This window comes from Apteryx mantelli, chromosome 28, assembly GCF_036417845.1.
Source record: "Apteryx mantelli isolate bAptMan1 chromosome 28, bAptMan1.hap1, whole genome shotgun sequence".
Classification (NCBI taxonomy): Eukaryota; Metazoa; Chordata; class Aves; order Apterygiformes; family Apterygidae; genus Apteryx; species Apteryx mantelli.
In genome coordinates this window covers 3,018,976-3,031,049 of record NC_090005.1, presented here as the reverse complement: position 1 = coordinate 3,031,049, position 12,074 = coordinate 3,018,976, and the positions used below count along the sequence as shown (strand labels likewise).

The following is a 12,074-nucleotide window of genomic DNA, read 5'->3' as shown; positions in this document are numbered from 1 at the left end:
TTACTTTAAACCAGGGGCACCGACAGCAATTCCTCCCTCCTCATCCCCCCGCTGCCAGCCTGCACCCCTGGGAGACCCCCCTGCGGCAGCACCAGGCCGCCAGCTGTGGGGTCTGGTTGTCCCCTCTAAGCAGCCCAGGTGACAGTTCAGGGGTTGTAACGAGGACGGAGATGGGAGCAGGGCTGGGATTTGTGCTTTCGGTCTTAAATGGCACGTGCAACGGCTGCTTTTTGGCTGGCATCCCCTAAGGACCGGAGCTGTGCAAGCGGTGTCTGTGCATGTCCATCCCCTGCTCCTAGCCCCCCCCCCCCAAAAAAGTTTTTTTAATACATTGGAAAGAAAATTTGGGGATATGTATTCCCAAAAACCTCATGCAAGCAGGCAGCAGGATGGGCTCGGGTACTGCTGCCACCAGGAAAAGACCCCAGCCCCGACTGCAGCCCGGATTCCCCATCGCCCCCCCACAGCACCCAGCACCCCCCCGGCATGCCCCCACCCCACACCCTTACCCCCCTCTTTGCATATATATATTTTTTCCTCCCCCAACTGATAAAAATACATGTGAGCAGTGTTAGGGGTTCTTTTTGTTTGTTTGTTTGTTTTTTCCTCTTTATTTTTAAAAATGAAACAGTGGAGTAAAGCGGTTTGTGGCGAAACCTCGCTGGAAGAAAAACGGAGCCCACGTCCATCCGTAATCCCAACTCCACATCCAAGCCAACAAACTGCCTCGCGCAAAGGTACGGGGGAGAGGAGGGACGTGGGAGGGGGACAGGTGAAAAGAAACAATCTGCTGCGAGGAGGAAAAACAATATCGTTACAGCAAAGTACAACTTTCTGGAGGAGCAGGCTGAAACGGCGCTGGCTGTGCAGGTGGGAGATGCGGCACTTGGTTTGAGGAATTCGGGACCTCCTTCAGATGCGTCCATACCTGGGACGAGGAGGTGTCGGCTGCTCCCCGAATTTCCCAGCGGTGGGATGCAGAGGAGAGAACAAGGCGCTGCCCCCAGCTCGGCTCACCCCACCCGGATTACCCGGACTTAATCCACCCGGATTAACCGGATGCGCCGGCGTTGCAGAACGGCTGATCGCCCAACCACTCGCACACACAAACCACCGCTGTGGCTTTCCCAAGGGACCCTCCTTGCGCTACTGTTGACCTCATCCCGCGAACCAAGGGCAAAAAGAGCCGCTTTAAGCCCCAAGCCCCGTTTCGCTGGCACCTTCCCACGCCGGCCGCAGCGAGGCCAGAACGGGAGCTTTGGCCCAGCCTAGGTGTTGCGCTGAAGACACAGAGACGGTCAAAGTTGCACTGCTGACAGCAGAAGTAAATACCAAAGTTAAAAAGGAAAGGGGAAAAAAAAAAAAAAAGTAACGGAGGATCGAGCATTCAAAAGAAAAAAAACTCAGTCACAAGCGAACGTTCGGACTGCTGAGGTTTGGACCTTTTACAACTAATGAACACTTTAAAGTGAAAAAGAAAGCCCGTAAAGTCTATTTTTAAAGAACATTTTTCTTTGGAAAAAGAGAGTCCTTTTAATTTTCTTTCTATTTTCCCCTACACTACAGCATGTGGAGTTGCCACTACCTATTTTTAATCTATTGTCACTAAGAGGTAGATAAACAAAAACGGATTGGTTACACAGAGGGTCAGGCCCCCGCGCCGGGCACGGGCCCAGCTGCCGGGCTCCGGGGGGCCGGGCCGCTCGGGGCTTTTTTTTTTTTAAGGAAAATCTAGGGCTTCAAGTGGGGTTTTGCCTCATCTGGAGTGACACTCAGATTTGCAGGTTTTCAACGCGGTGGACCGGATCCGACTGAAGCGACAGCGTCGCGAGGGGTGTGCTTGTGTTTCAAAGGACAGATTTGTTCCCGAAGGCAACGCGTTTGACCTCGCGGCGAATTTGGGCGCCTTCTAAATGAGCAAATACGTTTAACCGCTTCGCTATGGACAACTAAACCAATTATTGCAATTTGGCAGCTTGGTTCCTGCCCCGCTTTGCGTCCCAGGCAATCCCAGTGATTTCCCCCGGAGAAGATGCCGAAATGGCGATCGCAGCCTGAGGAAGCCGGCGCCTCCCGGTTCTGCTTCCGCCTCCACTCGGGGCCGAGTCCTTCCCAGCCCCGCGGCAGAACGGCAACGAACCCCCTCGCACCGCGTTTATCGAGCGTCGCTTTTTTCGATGCTCCAAAAATCCGACTCCTAAAATCTTTTGGGGGAACAGGCCGCACGGCGGCGGCTCATGCCGCTCGCCGCCCCGTGGCTCCCGGAGCGCACCGCGGCGTTTCCACAGTTCATAACCTACCCTCGCGCCGCGGGCCCGGCCGAGAGGTATCAAGCTTGAAGAAAAACGAAAAAAATATATATATATCTGCAACGTACAGTAAAGCAGCAGGGTTCAAATGCACGTTGCAACGGGGCTGACTCGCAAAGGGGGCCGGTGTGCTGCCCTCCTGGACCAGCACCAATCCCGAGCTCCCGCGATCCCGGAGCATGCCCTCCTGCCGGCAGCGTGCCCATCCCGGATGCGGAGCCCACAGCCGAAGCCCTCTTCCTCTTCTTCCTCCAAAGGGCACCCGTCTTCCTCGCTCCGGGGATACGGATATTCCCGCGATGCCAAAAATCCTCACCAGCGAGGGCGGAGGGGGCCTGAGCTGCTCCCTGGGGAAAGGCTCTGCCCGAGGCCGGTTCCCGAGGCCGGAGGAGGACGGATCCCCCGCAGCCTTCGCCCGTCTGTAACTCAGTCTCGCTGTCAGGTTTGAGGTAGTTTGCACGTGCATGTTTCCAGCTCGCAGCACCTGCGCGTTCTCGCAAAAATTCATGATTCTGGAGCCTCTGGCTGATTCGGCTCCGCTCCGCATCTCACCACCGATTACGAACGATTTTAAAAAAGCAAAGCCAAAAAAAAAAAAAGGCTGATTCGACCAAATCGTGATTCATTTTTTGCCTTCCTCCGCACTGCTGCTCTGGAGCCCCCGGAGCTTTCCCACGCTCCAGATTGGGACAGGCTGGAGTGGTGTCGGAGCCGGGCTCATCCCGCTGAATGCCGGCCGTCTCGGCTGGACGTTCTGCTCCGAATGAGCAACACCAGCTCCGAGAGACCGAGTCAGGCTGTTGGTGCCAGATCCCTGTCCCAGGACGGACACATCCGACCCGCTCCGGTCCCCGCGTCTCCCCGTAGAGCCCCCGCGGTGACCTGCTCCAATGGCCAACATCGATGACTCGGAGCGATTAACTCTAATCGAGCGCCTTGATCCTTAAGCAGCCGGTTTGCGATCCTTTCCCCAAGCGTCGCCTACGCAGCACTGGGTCGCCCAGCTCCAAAAAGCAGATTTAAACATCCCGAGCCCCAGCACCGCTAATCCCGGCCGTCAAACCCCTGTGCCCGACACGGCGCCCAGCGGGTGCCTCGCTCCTTCCGGAGCGATCTCGAGATGAGGGCGCCTCAGCAGGACTCCAAACCGTTCCCGTGCCCGCTTGGGACAATACGCATTTCACAGGATCGCACCGATTTCATCCAAACAAAGCAGAACGGACGACGGGGGGAAAAAAAAACAATCAAAACAAAACAAAGTCTCCGTTATTAAACTCTTCAAAAGTAAGAAAGTTCCGAAAATATGAAAAGCCTATGTTGTGTGGACCAGCAGGGGACAGGAAGGGAAAACTTGTATTTTTTTTTTTTTTTTTTAGAAAAGAAATTAAATTAAAAAAGTCTTCAACTGTCTTATAGCAAGTCTGCGTTTCTGATCTGTTTTTCAGAATCTAAAAAATACTCACAATAGTTGGAGCTAGAAATAAAAAAAAAAAAGATTTTTCTGGTACTGCTTAACTATTTGACTACCTTTTACTGCTTTTTTTTTTTTCCTTTTTTGCACTAAAAAAAAACCAAACCCAAAACCTAATGCCCAGGAAACATAAAAGGTAGCTTAGAGGCGCTTCCTTTTTCATATTTACAACGACGTTTCAGTCTATTTTGACTCCTTAAAAAACCTTCCAAGCTTGTCCTTTGCTCAGGTTGCAATGCCGACTGCCGGGGAGGGAGCAGGGCCTCTTCCGCCGCTGCTGAACCCCGGGAAAACGGGAAAGCGGTTGGGGCTTGGAAGAGAAAAACGGTTACGTGGGCCGGGTTAGCTGGGTTGGGACTTGGGTTTTGTTTTTTGATTTTTTTTTTTTTAACTTTTCTCTCCTTTTCTCCAGCTGAACGGCAAAACAAGGCTACGGTACTGTTGGAATGAAGCCCGAAAGAAAGGCTCTGCAGAGCGCGGCGGTCGTTAGTGCTGGTAACGACACTTTGCACCAAGGATCGCAAAGGGCTTCGACGGCGTTAACTCGTTAACCCTCACAAACAGCCCTGCGAGGTAGGTAAGCAGCATCACCCCCCGCCGGGGGAAACTGAGGCACAGGGAGGTCGGGGGGGGGGTGGTTCCTTTCTTTCTTTCCTGCCCCACGGCCACGGAGCCAGGCGGCGGAGAAAGCGGGAGAAACCTCTCTGCTCTGCCCTCGGGCGCACGCTGCCCCCGGCCCCGCTCCCCCACGGCAACGGCGAGCGCGAGTCCAGATTTGCCCCCTCTCCCCTCCCGGTTTTTCCCTGCTGAGCCCTGTTGTTTCCCTCCGCCCCACGCTAAAACCTCGGGAGCTTTTGCAAACCCTCCGAAAGGGCCGTTTAAAGGAAAAACGACAAGAACTCAACCGCTTCTACGATAAAAACGCGGCGCCGGCTCCGAGGAGAGCATCCGCGGGGCTCCCGCGGCCGTTCCCATGGCCGTTCCCGCACCAGGAGCAGGCCGCAGGGCACGAGCCTGCCTCCAGGCCTCCCGCGGCTTATCGAGCCGTTCGCTCCCGCCACACGGATTTGCCGCTGGCCGAAATTACCTTTTTGCCCGGCGCAAAGGGAGCGGGTAACGCGAAGGAGCTACCGCGGGGCCGGTTCTTCTCCTTTCCTTTAAGTTCCTGGTTTGACTAGAGATTAATTTCCCGGTTATTCAGCTCAGGCCCCATTCGAAGCTGGTTCGCGGCTCCTTCCACCGGGTTTATTGGCCTTTTGAACGGCCCTCGTGGGGGTCCCGGCTTCACCCGTTACAGTTCAGGCTGGCTCCGGAGAAATGCAAGCGGTGCTCGAAGGCGTCTTCCCTCCTGCAAATAACTTCCCGTAGCAAAGCTGCTTTAAAGGACGACGGCCTGAGTCCTGCCGAAGGTGACGGGACTTAAGCGCCGATTTAAGTGCTTCCCCAAATCATGGCCGCAGGGAGGAGAGGAACGACCGGCGGCAAAATCCACCCTTCCCGGCTCGCGGGCCCAGCTGCGAAACCGCTAGACGCTGCTGCCGTCCCTCGCCAAAGCAAAGCTCTTCCCCAAAGCACCCGTCGCTCTCACGGCGGAGCACCGGGGAAAACCTCGGCCGACCAAAGCACCAAGGCTTTCCCTGAACAGTCAAACTCTAGGTAGGAGTCAAGGTTTTCTCGCTAGACCACTGCAACAATCAGATTAACAGCACTGTGGGTGGGTTTTTTTTCTTGTTTTTTTTTTTTCTCCTCAATGATACAGTTTGAACCAGTTATCAAAAAACGCTTGCTGTTGGAAAATACAATTATAATCACCGATGTCTGAATAAACTGTTCTAGGCAAGTTCTGTAAAAAGTAGAGAGCCAGAGATTTAAAGAGGTACGAAACCGTTTTTCGGTAGGACAAATGACGAGGCTTTAAAAGAAATTAGGAAAAATGTGAAAAAAACGCCAGCTGCGTTGCCTCTTCCGCCTGCCAAAACGCGTGTCCCGGAGGATGGCGGAGCAGGGTCAGCAAGGCGGCTGCGGGCTGTGCCAGAGGCCGGTGCGGCATGGGAATCCCGCACCCGCCTTTCCCGCAGCCGCTCTCCGTGTGTGCGCCGGGGCGGTTCGGCTTTTCCCAGCCCCAATTCCTCGCTCGTCCCCGTCCCTACAGAAAAAGGGCCAGTACTTCTTTAAAGCTGCAAATCTTTAGGGGCCTGATCCGGCATTCCTCACACACCCAAAATTCCCACGGAGGCCGGAGGGGGAGAGAGGAGCGGGGCCGGGGGGAAAGGGCAATGGGAAGCGGTCGGGCCACGTTCAGATTGACTTTACCACCACTGATTTTTCCAAAAACGTTCCATTAAGGGTCATTTTCCTGCAGGTACAGTGAAAAATAGCAAGATGGGACTTTAAAAAACGGCACGCACCTTTCGAACCGGAAAGTGGTTCGCGCCAATCGTTTTGTCAGTTTTTTTTTTTTAAAAACTCGATGTGCGTTTGTATAAAAAAAAAATTTTGGCTCCCATTTATTTCTCTCTCTCTTTCTCGCTTTTTTTTTTTTTAATCGTTTGTTTATCCTCGGTAAAACTGAGGTAAATCTCAGTAAAATATTTAACAGCATCATAGTGGAGAAGATGGTTTGACGCTGCCTCCGTCTCAACGCGGGAGGCCCATGCGTTTGGGTTCTGTAAGATATGGCTTAAGCGTGTTTGGAAAAGCGTCCGGGCTGGCCTGGTTTCGGCGCCGGCAAACCCCGTGTACCCGGCTTTGCATAGTCAACCCCAACGCCTAGGAGTGGTGCTTGAAGGCAAATCCATGCTCGCATGCCCTTTAGTGGAGGATTCCCGAGCCCAAGCTCTTTAATTTGGTTTCCTGATGGAGTCAGATTGATAAAGGCCTTTAATCCAGTGGCTTTTTTTTTTAATTAAAAAAAAAAAGAAAGGAAATAAAGTGTTTCCAATTGAAAAAGGTGGTGGGCTCCAATTTGTCCAAGGTCTCGAAGAGTGGCGACATCTGACAGTTCTTGCATCATGGTGAAATTTATAACTGGCTTGAAAAGGCCAAAAAGAAGCTGCTGCCATCTTTTCCACTATGTCTGCAATTCCTGTCGTTCTCCATAGAGAGCTCATAACACTTGGTTACCTGCACATAACTCCTGGCTCATAAGAAATTATGAAACTTAACTTCTCTTTTCATTAAAAAAATAAAATATTCAAGACTATCAGCTTTTATATAAAATATCAGCAAGCCCAAAAAAAAAAAAAAAACAATTGCTGAGGTAACTTCATACCTTGAGGTAGCTTTTTTTTTTTCTTTTCTCTTCTTTTTTTTTTTTTTTTTCTCGTTGCTCAAACACACAGCAATACCTGGCCTTCCCCCACATCTTGTTGTTGTTGCAATGGTTAAAAGGACAGTAACTGCTGCCACGGTGCCTTAGCAATAAACCGCCCGCGTTCCTGATGCTGCATGATCCAAATTCAAAAGCCAGTTCTCGCTTTGGACGATGCACCCAGGAATACGACTGCTGGAACAGAAGGTCTGGTCTCCACTTCAAAAAGAAACGTTAAAATCGTCAGTGCGAGGTTTTCTCTTTTTTTCCCCCCAATTCCCTCCTTGTTTTAGCCCCAAATGCTCTCAGAGCCGGCTCGGCTCCCGGCGGCATCTCCCAAAATAAAAGCGCTTGGGCTGGATTTCGCTGCGGCCGGGCAGGACCGGGCTCCGCTCGCACTCTGGCCCCGCTCGTGGCGTGGAGACGAGACCTCACCCTGCGCCGAAGAGGCGATCGCAGCAGTTACTGTCCCCTCCCAATACTCATAGTAAAAACAAATCATTAAAATATATCTAAAATATAAAATCCACATAAGAGTGACGGGAATCAGTGACCATATTACTTTTGTTTGACGCATGTATTTGGCATTGTCTCATGAGAACACTTACTCTTGCTGCAGAAAGGAGGGTGGTTTTTCTTTTTTTTAAAATAAGGAAAAAAAAATCTTAAAAAAAATAATAAAAATGTGCCAAATTTCAGACGTATTTTTTTCCCTCACCTGGAGAGATCAGAAGGGAAATAAAAGACAAATAACCCCAGGAGAGTTAATGTGAACTGGCCTCTTCCCAGTGCGCTAATAAAAAAATTCCCCTGGGTGTTCTTGCAAAAAAGCTGCATTCTCGTGCTGCAGAGAAGCCGAAGGGAATTTGGGGCGCAAATCGCCTGCTCTGGGTGGGGAAACCGAGGCCGGGCACTTGCGTGCCCAGCAGATCTCCAGGGACTCGGCCAAGGCGGCCACGGTCCCTCCCCTCCACCTGGACGTCGGGACAGCTCCGGTGCCAAAACTTCCCTGGGTTCAGCCGTGAGGATTGTGGCAAATCCAAACCCAAATCCTGTGCAGCCTTAAGCCCCATCCTCCTTTGCACCCCAAAATCCCTTCGGCGCTCTGAGGACCCCCAGCCTTCACTCTTCTGCATGCATCTAGTTCCCATCATCTGATCACTAAATAGATGAAGATTAACTCATGTTTCCTACCAAGTAGGGTTTTCTTGGGTTTTTTTTTTTTTTTTTTTTTTTTGCTTGTTTTATTACTCTTGCTTCAAGGGAAGAGGGAAAAAATCAAAACACTTCCCCTCGCCCCTTCCCTTCCCGGATGGTTTTCCTCGTCCCTAGGATGGGTCATCATGCCCGCAGCTGAGGTCACGGAGAAAAATGGTCACTGCTTAAGTTGCATGTCCCGCTTTCGCCATCGTTCCATAGGCTTCAAAAAAAAAAAAAAAAAATTTTTTTTTCCTTTTAAAGTAAACTAAACTAAAATCAAAAGAAACAGTCAAACAAATGAAAGAAAAGAAAATAAATCGTCCTGGAAAATAGAGGTGCTCTCCTGGCTCCTAAGGTGTGCTGCGCAGCGCCTTGCAAAGCAGCACAGCGGGAGGAAGGCTCTCCTCCTGCCCGCGGCGGCGCGGAGGTTTTGGGGGGGGGTTTTTTTGTTCGTTTTTTTGCCCGCGGTGGATCTCGTTACTAATGGGAGTTGGTAACAGCCCGCTGGAACTTCTTAAAAAAAAAAAATTATAAAAAATAAGAAGGTGGAAATAAAAATCCAACGCTCCAGAAGGGGTAACACCGCTCTGGGAATTTTTCGCCAGCTGCGCTGCTGGGGGAGGGATGGGGGGATGGGGAGACGCAGCGATCGCGGTGGCTTTGTACCTCCAAAGGCTACTTAAATGAGAGGGCAAATGCTGCACCAGCCAGAGGGGAGCGAGCGTCTCCCCGGCCCCGCGCCGGCGGCCGCGCCGCTCCTCCCAGGGACCCTGGCGCCGCTCGGGCCGCGGCAGCGCGAGCGCATCGGGCTCGCCCGCCACACTGCAGCACGTCTCACTTCATTTAAGTAGCTGTTCTGGCACACGGAGCTGAAAACGGATCCAATTATGCGGTCTGATTTGAACCTAGACATCTACCTTGGAAGCCAATCAAACTGCCTTTTAATCTCGATCGGGTAATGAAAAATTAGCATCTGTCTACGGTAACTGATTCCCAGCCACTCTTAAGCCCGGCATTGGCTCGTTCCACTTTTCACGTTGCCGTCGTCGCTGCTCTTATTTCCTTCGTGCTTGTGTCTGGCCGCTCTGTCCCTTCTGATGCTGCTGCTTCACCTGGGCCAGGATGTCGCGGATCTTGCGCTGTGCCATCTGGGGACGACAGGAGCAGTGGCGGAGCTGGGGGGAGCCGGGGCGGCCGCCCGCACCCACCCGCCGGCTTCGTCCCCCCACGCCCTCCCCGCCCACCCACCGTCCTGGTTATTTAGATCCCGGGGAGAGTGAAAGGACTTTGCGTGTCAGGAAAGAGGCAGAGCAACCGGAGAGAGAGTCCGGCAGCCCCAATGGTCTGGCTTGGGGAAGCGCCGGCCGCTTAGGCCAGGGGACAGGAGTGAAAAGCAGGTGGCTTCAAATGTATCTGCAGCTGCGGAGAAGAGCAAAGCCTGGTTCAGACCCGACTGAGCTTTAGCTGAAAAGGCAGGACAACCTCTCCAGCGAGGACTGCAACAGGGCGGGAGAGCATGGGATCTCCATCCCTGGTGGTTTTAAGAATGTGAGACAAAAGCCTGCCAGGAACAATGTGAGTAGAGCTGATTGTTCATCAGGGTAGGGGCAGACTAGGGGACTCCTGGAGATCCCTTCCTGTCCCATTTTTAGGCTGGTTTCCTCAGGAAGTCAGGGTTATGCTCTGCAAATGCGTGCATGTGCGTGTGTGCATGCACTCGAGCAATTCTCTTTCCTTCCCCCTGCAATCACCTTCGAGACCCCCAGCCCACACAGTCCCTCGGGACACAGGGGACACCTCACGGCTATCCAATTCTGCAAAAATCAACTGTCAAGCAGAGGAAAAACTTCCACAGGAGGAGAGGCGCTAAGTGAATGCAACCCTTACGAGACATCGGAGAATCCACAAGCGTAAGCACATGCTGGGCACCAGCTTTCCCTAGCTCTACCTGGCTGGCGTAGAAATGCCCGATGATCTTCACGATGACCTGCTCATTCTCGTCGGGGGTCTGGTCCCGCGGCACCACCACCTCGGCCGCCGTCAGGTTCTGCAGCTCGTTGACCTGCGGGGAAGGGGCAGAGCCCACCCCGTCACCCGTCATCCTTCCTGCAGACCGACCCGCTGGGCAAACACCCGCTCGTCTGGCCTCCGCATCCCACCGGAGACGTGAGCAATCCCAGGGTTCCCTCATCCCAGCCCCAGGGAAGCTCTCCCACCCGGCTCCTTCCAAACTTGAGTTTCGCTTACGGTTTTGCCTCCTTTGCCGATGACCCTCCCTGCGGCCGAGGCAGGGACCCGGATGTGCGTCTCCAGCTTTACTTCTTCTTTAGGTCCAAAAAAGTTCTCTTCCTTGAGTTTCCCGTAAATCCTGCCCTGTGCCTGCAGCGGGGAGGGAACAAGGGGTCAAACTGGACTCGAGAGCTGCCCTGGCCTCGCTGTCCCCAGCCCCGGCAGCAGACCAGGGTCTCCCTGCCCCTGAGCCACGTGAAATGCAGGTGCCTCGCGCTTTTGGGCCATCTGAGCCCCAGGGAGGGATGAGGCTGTGTTAATCCAACCACAGATTCGGGGGCTTTCAAATGCACAGTGGGCAGGGATGCAGCCGCTCTGCTCTTCCCATTATCGCTGCGCGGGGAAGGAAACGGGCTCCCCCGGGAGCAGTGGCGGCGGAGCACTGCCGGCGCAGGGCTGCAGGAGGGCCGAGCCGTGCAGCGAGTGTGCCGGCGCCCGCCCACAGCACCGGCAGAGCCCTGCCGGCACCCAGTTCCCCACGGAGACAGCAGCAACAGAGGAACCTTGAACTGAGCTTCCGGAGGGCCCGTAATGACGACCATGCGCACTTTGGAGTCCGGCGTCTCCGGAGGTGCAATCTGAAAGGGAGGAGAGAGGTGGTCAGGGCCGCGGGGCAATGGCATGGGCACCCAGAGTCCCAGCTCACTGGGGTGCCATCCCACCCCCTGCCACCTGCCCGGCGTCCTGCGCTCAGGGGCCACGCGCCCGCCAGGATTAGTCACCCAAACGTAACCCCTGGGGGTTTAAGGCTTGGCTTTTCCTCGCCCAGCCAGAAAGCCGTCTGCTTTGCAAAGGGTGGCACTGAGCTTGCTAGCAAAATAGAGCGAGCTCCTCGCCAGGAGAAGGCTACCTTGATAGAGGCACTTGCGAACCGCGAGAGCTGTTTAATGTGCTGGCCCTTCTTGCCGATGATCGCGCCGACTGCCTGCGCGGGGATGAAGACGTGCACGGTCTCTTGCTCCGGAGGCTGCAGGCAGAGCACGTGGTGTCACCGTTCGGGCTCAGTTCAGCCACGAGGACTCAAACCCCCCTCCGCCAGCCCAACTGACGCCCATGCAACTCCCAAAGGTCCTGGACTGGGCCGGAGCCAGATCCCATTAGAGGCTGAGCACTCTCCATTGGGTCTGCAGGAGTTTCAAAGACTGGATGCAGCACCCAGCTGCATCGAAACCTGCCTGCTGCCAGCAAAGGATGCTAAGGGCATAACCCTGTTCACGGCAGGGATCTTCTCCACGCAGGGGAGATCCAGTCCTGCATGCCAGGGAGCAGCCAACAGCTTCCCAGAGCTGGAAACGGGAGCAGTCCACACTGCTGGGTCATTCACCTACCATAAAGGAGCTGTACGGAGCTGCCCCGGAGACACTGCTCGGCGGAGGAGGTACTGCGTTGGAGGAGGCAGGGAAGAGGCCAACCGCAGCCAGGTTGAGGCCAGGGATGAGGTGAGATTGTAGCTGAGGGAGCGAGGAGAGAAATACTCATTACTTTTATCAGAGCA

At 53.9% G+C, this 12,074-nt stretch overlaps 1 protein-coding gene and 1 long non-coding RNA gene across 2 annotated transcripts in view; one reads left to right on the top strand and one right to left on the bottom strand.

Annotated features, from left to right (window-relative positions):
- Window positions 1-2,896: 2,896 nt before the first annotated feature.
- On the top strand, window positions 2,897-7,786 carry LOC136994398 (uncharacterized). Its single transcript, XR_010886488.1, has 2 exons — window positions 2,897-3,593; window positions 4,193-7,786. It is a non-coding gene; the product is annotated as an uncharacterized lncRNA (long non-coding RNA).
- A 1,026-nt stretch (window positions 7,787-8,812) lies between these two features.
- IGF2BP1 (insulin like growth factor 2 mRNA binding protein 1) overlaps window positions 8,813-12,074 on the bottom strand; it is a 30,675-nt gene continuing 27,413 nt past the window's right edge. Inside the window, exons 10-15 of the mRNA XM_067312098.1 lie at window positions 11,908-12,030; window positions 11,430-11,546; window positions 11,083-11,157; window positions 10,538-10,669; window positions 10,239-10,352; window positions 8,813-9,438 (exon numbers count right to left, since the gene is read on the bottom strand). Of these exons, the coding sequence (XP_067168199.1) occupies window positions 9,346-9,438; window positions 10,239-10,352; window positions 10,538-10,669; window positions 11,083-11,157; window positions 11,430-11,546; window positions 11,908-12,030 (654 nt within the window). The 3' untranslated portion in view covers window positions 8,813-9,345. The remainder of the gene's footprint in view (window positions 9,439-10,238; window positions 10,353-10,537; window positions 10,670-11,082; window positions 11,158-11,429; window positions 11,547-11,907; window positions 12,031-12,074) is intronic.